At 62.3% G+C, this 6,398-nt stretch overlaps 1 protein-coding gene across 1 annotated transcript in view; it reads left to right on the top strand.

The window, feature by feature from the left end:
* OBSCN (obscurin, cytoskeletal calmodulin and titin-interacting RhoGEF) overlaps nt 1-6,398 on the top strand; it is a 103,689-nt gene that overhangs the window by 54,272 nt on the left and 43,019 nt on the right. Inside the window, exons 41-49 of the mRNA XM_035727619.1 lie at nt 203-466; nt 1,608-1,871; nt 2,211-2,474; nt 2,773-3,039; nt 3,428-3,694; nt 3,794-4,066; nt 4,619-4,891; nt 5,142-5,338; nt 5,483-5,558. Coding sequence (XP_035583512.1) covers nt 203-466; nt 1,608-1,871; nt 2,211-2,474; nt 2,773-3,039; nt 3,428-3,694; nt 3,794-4,066; nt 4,619-4,891; nt 5,142-5,338; nt 5,483-5,558 — 2,145 coding nt within the window. The remainder of the gene's footprint in view (nt 1-202; nt 467-1,607; nt 1,872-2,210; nt 2,475-2,772; nt 3,040-3,427; nt 3,695-3,793; nt 4,067-4,618; nt 4,892-5,141; nt 5,339-5,482; nt 5,559-6,398) is intronic.

A 6,398-nucleotide genomic window follows, 5' to 3' on the forward strand; every position in this document is an offset into this window, starting at 1 on the left:
TGAGGCCTGAGGAGCCATTGAGGAGGCCACGGCCACACTGGGTGCAGGCCAGGTTGAGGGAAGCCACAACGCACAGTGTGTGCTCAGCATACCGAGCACGTAGCCCACGTCCAGTTGGGTTTGTGTCTTCTCTGTGATGTTCGTGTCCTGACCATGTGGTCAGAGCCCGTGATTGTGTCTGTGTCTCTCTGACCCTCTCCAGCCCTGCCTGCCAAGTTCACCAAGGGCCTGAGGAAGGAAGAGGCCACGGAAGGGGCCACGGCCACGCTGCACTGTGAGCTGAGCAAGGCGGCCCCTGTGGAGTGGAAGAAGGGGCCTGAGACCCTCAGAGCTGGGGACAGAGTCAGCCTGAGGCAGGATGGGACCGTGTGTGAGCTGGAGATCCGTGGCCTGGCCGTGGCGGATGCTGGGGAGTATTCGTGTGTGTGCGGGCAGGAGAGGACTTCGGCCACGCTGACCGTCAGGGGTAAAGACCGTGTGTGGCCATGTGGACCTGTGGCTTGGTGTCTGTCCATTGTCACTATGTCACCACCTTCCCTCTGTTGGACTGTGTCGACATCTGTGTCTCTCGAGCTGGGTCCCCCTGGGATCTCTCAGTCTCCATCTCTGTGTCCAGTATTTTTCCTGATGTTCATGTCCAGGCTTGTGTCTCCTCCTGGGCCATTTGCCTCGTACCCCACCTGTGCTTCTTTCACTCATCCATGCCGTGGCCCTCTGCAGTTTGTGTGGTACTTGTGGGTGTCTGGTCCGGGACACAGAGTCCCTAAGACGGTCTGATGTCTCCCTGATCCTTGACCTTCCCCAGCCCTGCCTGCCAAGTTCACAAAAAGTCTAAGGAGTGAGGAGGCCACAGAAGGTGCCACGGCCACGCTGCACTGTGAGCTGAGCAAGGCGGCCCCTGTGGAGTGGAAGAAGGGGCCTGAGACCCTCAGAGCTGGGGACAGAGTCAGCCTGAGGCAGGATGGGACCGTGTGTGAGCTGGAGATCCGTGGCCTGACCGTGGCGGATGCTGGGGAGTACTCGTGCGTGTGCGGGCAGGAGAGGACGTCGGCCACGCTGACCGTCAGGGGTAAAGACCGTGTGTGGCCAAGCAGAGCCGTGTTCCGGTGTCCAGTTGACTTCATGACATCCATCTGCACTCAGTCCATGTTCATGTTCTTTCTCTCCCACGTTCTGTTGGTGTCACCCTCCATCTGTCACTCCATGGAATCCGCCTTGTCTCCTGGGCTGTTGTGTGAACCACAAGAAGCTGGCATCCCAGCCACTTCCCACCCTTTGGTCACAGCTGGTCCTGCTGTCCTATGGGAATCTGTCTTGTCCTCTGTCCTGACATGTCCTGCCCCCAACAATCTCCAGCTCTGTGTCTGACACTCCCCAGCCGTGCTGGCCAGAGTCATACCAAGTATGAGGCCTGAGGAGCCATTGAGGAGGCCACGGCCACACTGGGTGCAGGCCAGGTTGAGGGAAGCCACAACGCACAGTGTGTGCTCAGCATACCGAGCACGTAGCCCACGTCCAGTTGGGTTTGTGTCTTCTCTGTGATGTTCGTGTCCTGACCATGTGGTCAGAGCCCGTGATTGTGTCTGTGTCTCTCTGACCCTCTCCAGCCCTGCCTGCCAAGTTCACCAAGGGCCTGAGGAAGGAAGAGGCCACGGAAGGGGCCACGGCCACGCTGCACTGTGAGCTGAGCAAGGCGGCCCCTGTGGAGTGGAAGAAGGGGCCTGAGACCCTCAGAGCTGGGGACAGAGTCAGCCTGAGGCAGGATGGGACCGTGTGTGAGCTGGATATCCGTGGCCTGGCCGTGGCGGATGCTGGGGAGTATTCGTGTGTGTGCGGGCAGGAGAGGACGTCGGCCACGCTGACCGTCAGGGGTAAAGACCGTGTGTGGCCATGTGGACCTGTGGCTTGGTGTCTGCCCATTGTCACTATGTCACCACCTTCCCTCTGTTGGACTGCGTCGACATCTGTGTCTCTCCAGCTGGGTCCTCCTGGGATCGCTCAGTCTCCATCTCTGTGTCCAGTATTTTTCCTGATGTTCATGTCCAGGCTTGTGTCTCCTCCTGGGCCATTTGCCTCGTACCCCACCTGTGCTTCTTTCACTCATCCGTGCCGTGGCCCTCTGCAGTTTCTGTGGTACTTGTGGGTGTCTGGTCCGGGACACAGAGTCCCTAAGACGGTCTGATGTCTCCCTGATCCTTGACCTTCCCCAGCCCTGCCTGCCAAGTTCACAAAAAGTCTAAGGAGTGAGGAGGCCACAGAAGGTGCCACGGCCACGCTGCACTGTGAGCTGAGCAAGGCGGCCCCTGTGGAGTGGAAGAAGGGGCCTGAGACCCTCAGAGCTGGGGACAGAGTCAGCCTGAGGCAGGATGGGACCGTGTGTGAGCTGGAGATCCGTGGCCTGGCCGTGGCGGATGCTGGGGAGTACTCATGCGTGTGCGGGCAGGAGAGGACGTCGGCCACGCTGACCGTCAGGGGTAAAGACCGTGTGTGGCCACGTGGAGTGCATGGGTTCCTGTCCTGTCTCTGCGTCTTGTATCTTCAGTGGTCCTCAGAGGCCCTCCCCTACTCTGTCCTGTCTGGTTGCCCGTCCGGTGTCTGTGGTTACTGACCTCCACCCTTATGACCTCACGGGGCCCATCCTGGTGGTAGGGACAGAATTTCCACTCCTGTCCCTCTCCCACCTCACCCCATTCTGCCCACTTCTCCGTCTTCAGTGTGTCCAGCTGTATGTTGGGACACCCACTGGGGGCTGATCCTGTGCCTACCCTTCAGCCGCACAGGTCGTATTCAGGGAGCCACTCCAGAGCCTGCAGGCTGAGGAGGGTTCCTCAGTGACCCTGCGGTGTGAGCTGTCCCAGCCCAATGCCACCGTGGTCTGGAGCAAGGGCGGCCTGGAGTTGCAGGCCGATGGGCGCAGGGAGCCTCGGCAGCGGGGCCCCACGGTGGAGCTTGTCCTGCGGGACCTGCGCCGGGAGGACTCGGGGGAATACACATGTGCCTGTGGACCCCGGGCCACCAGCGCCACCCTCACCATTACAGGTGGGCCCCAAGGCCAGGCCTGTCACACATGCGGGTCCCCTGTGCTTTGGGCTGTGCCGCAGGGCTGCAGCGCCACCCTGGGCATCCCATGGGGGGCACGGGCTCTGTGGGCATGTCAGGTCTGGCAGGAAGCTCAGCCCTCACTATCCCCAGCCTGGTAGCTGAGACCCTGAGGTGACCCCCAGCCCTCACAGCCACACCCCTGTGGCTCCCTCCACTGTCATGCCCCTGTGGTTCTTCCCTGCAGCCCTCTAGGCACCCTGGGTCCAGCCCCCAGGGTGGTCTCCCCAACCCACATGGTTGCCCCCCCTGGTGTCCCTGCCCCATAGCTGCGCCCCTGTTGTCCCCCCCTGCGCCCCTGCCCTCACGCTCTCCCGCTTCCCCATAGCTGCACCTGCACGGTTCCTTAGGGAGCTGCAGTCCCAGGAGGTGGACGAGGGTGCCACGGCGCGCCTGCATTGCGAGCTGAGCCAGGAGGGCGCCAGCGTGGAGTGGCACAAGGGCTCCCTGCAGCTCTTCCCTTGCGCCAAGTACCAGATGGTGCAGGAGGGAAGGACCGCCGAGCTGCTGGTGCATGGCGCAGAGCAGGAGGACGCCGGCCACTACACCTGTGACACGGGCCACACGCAGAGCACTGCCAGCCTCTCTGTCCGAGGTGAGCGGCCCAGCAGCCCTTGCCCTCCCTGGGGCTTTCCGTCCCGCAGCGGCCGGCGCCTTGCTCGGCGGCCCTAAGCGCCCCTCCCTGGCCCCCCAGTCCCCAGGCCCACATTCCAGGAGGAGCTGCAGAGCACGGAGCAGGAGGTGGGCGGTGTGGCCCGGCTTTGCTGCCAGCTGAGCGAGGCAGAGACCGGTGTCCCAGTGCAGTGGCTCAAGGAGGGTGTGGAGCTGCACGGGAGCCCCAAATACGAGATAAGGTGCCTGGGGACCACATGTGAGCTGCTGATCCACGGACTGGAGGCCAAGGACACGGGCGAGTATGTGTGCGTGGCCGGTGGTCAGAAAACCGTGGCCTCTGTCATGGTCAAAGGTGAGCCCTTCCTGCCACACCCTCTCCCCCTGGGGCTGCCCTGGGGGTGCACCTGGCCTGGCCCAGCTCCCATTAAGGCCAAGCCCTTGTCTGGGCATTGTTCTGAGGTCCCTGGGGTTATAGGCTCTGTCTTCTTTCTGCTCCACTCTGGTGAAGGTGCTCCTAGAGAGGAGTGTTCACAGGGGGAAACACGCTGCAACCCCCCAACACTGCCCTGTATCCCACCACCAGCCTTCAGGAGCCCCTCTCTGCCTTAAAGGGCTTGCCTCCCGGCTGTCCTGGCCAGGGCAGGGCTGGCCGCAGGGTGGGGGTGGACAGAGGCAGCCCAGCATCCCACAAGTGCTCACGTTCCTTCCAGAGGTGCCCCCAGCCCAGTCTCTGCCCCTAGGAGTCGGGTGTCGTGGTGACAAATGTGTGGGGCACATAGAGGCTGGGGCAGTGGAACACTGTGAGGGTGTTCAGGAAGGCTTCCTGGAGGAGGAGTAGTGGGATGGGAGGTTGGTTTGGGTGCTCTGACCTGGCTGGTAAAGGGACCTCTCACCTACACCCCAGAGCCAGAGGTGACCATTGTGCGGGGGCTGGTGGATGCTGAGGCGCAGGTCGACGGGGATGTGGAGTTCACTTGTGAGGTGTCACGGGACGGGGTCGCGGATGTGGAGTGGCGCCTCCAGGGCCTGCCCCTGCAGAGCAACGAGGTGACGGAGGTGTCCGTGCGGGGTGGCCGCACCCACACGCTCCGGCTGAAGGGCGTGACACCCGAGGATGCAGGCACCGTCTCCTTCCACGTGGGCATGCACACGTCCTCTGCGCGGCTCACTGTCCAAGGTAGCGGGGCCGGGCAGGCTCACTGCACTCTGGGCTGGAAGGTCCGGGCCCTCTGTGGGCCAGACCCAGATCCCTGGACCCTTGCCTTCGGGGGTGGGGAACTGGTGGGGAGGTGGCCCTGTGAGTGGGCAACTCCGGGACGGCCTCACGTGCCTGTCCTCAGGAATTGGGGTGGGGTACTGGGGAAGACCCTGGGGGACTGGGACGCACCCCTGACCTGGAGGCCGATGCTGTGTCTCCCTCTGTGCAGTCCCTGAGGTGACCATCGTGGAGCCCCTGCAGGACCTGCAGCTCAGCGAGGGCCAGGACGCCCATTTCCGGTGCCAGCTGTCCAGGGCCTCTGGCCAGGGTGCCCGCTGGGCCCTGGGAGGGGTGCCCCTGCAGGCCAATGAGATGAACGACATCACTGTGGAGCATGGCACGCTCCACCTCCTCACCCTGCGCAAGGTGGGCGCCCTGGGGCCTGTCCCCAGCCACAGTGCTCCCGGGGGTGCGGGTGAGGGAAGGTCCCAACTCCAGCCGGACTGGGCTGGGGGCCTGTGGAGAAGGTGGGAGCAGGGCTGCCAGGCTGAGACCCCCTCTGTCCTTCAGGTGACCCTGGAGGATGCTGGAACCATCAGTTTCCAAGTGGGCTCATGCAGCTCGGAGGCCCGGTTAAAGGTCACAGGTGGGAGCCCCCTGCCCTAACCAGCGCCTTGCCTGCGGGTGTCTGTATTTCTCTACTCAGGGAGCTGTTTGGGGGTGGTGTGGCCAGAAACCCAAGCCTTCCAGAGGCAACCTTGCCTTAGATTGGCGAATTTCCACCGCTTGGTGGCTAAAGCCACAGACCAGAAAGCCCAGCGAGATGGACCAGTGCAGGTCAGCCTGAGACGTTCTGGTGTGTGTGGGATCCCAGTATGGGATGAGGGCTGTCCACAGGAGGCTGGCTGCTGTGGGCCTGGGCCCTGCGGTGGAGGCAGGGCCTCTGGGATTTCCACCCTTCATGTGACTACTCTTGTGACATCAGTCACTGTGCTCATGTCTACACTGCCACACAGCTGTGCCTCCAGCAGATTTCCAAGTGCTGATGCGGCGGCACAACCCCGATGCATGTAGGTTTAGACAGGAGCCTACAAGTCTCCAGGCCTGTAGGCAGGATCTGAAGCTTTCGCCTTGGGTTCTACCTTGTCCCCAGAGCTGGTCGTCTCTGAGTGCCTGACCCTGAGAACGAATCCTGTTCTGCCTACTGGTTTTCAAGCTGGTGCCATGCATCTCGCCCCCCACCCACATCCGTCGTTCGTCTGTAGACATCCACCCACTCGTCCATCCAACACCCATCTGTGTGTGTGTCTATTTATCTGTTCATCCGTCTGTCAACCATGTACCCATCTACCATTCATCCACCCACCATCCATCCGTCCATCTGTTCACATACCGTCCACCTATCCGTCCATCATCCATCCACCATCCGTCCATCCATCCACCATCCATCCATCCATCCATCTGCTCATCCACCCATCCACCGTCT

Source organism: Zalophus californianus, chromosome 5 (assembly GCF_009762305.2).
Source record: "Zalophus californianus isolate mZalCal1 chromosome 5, mZalCal1.pri.v2, whole genome shotgun sequence".
Lineage (NCBI taxonomy): Eukaryota > Metazoa > Chordata > Mammalia > Carnivora > Otariidae > Zalophus > Zalophus californianus.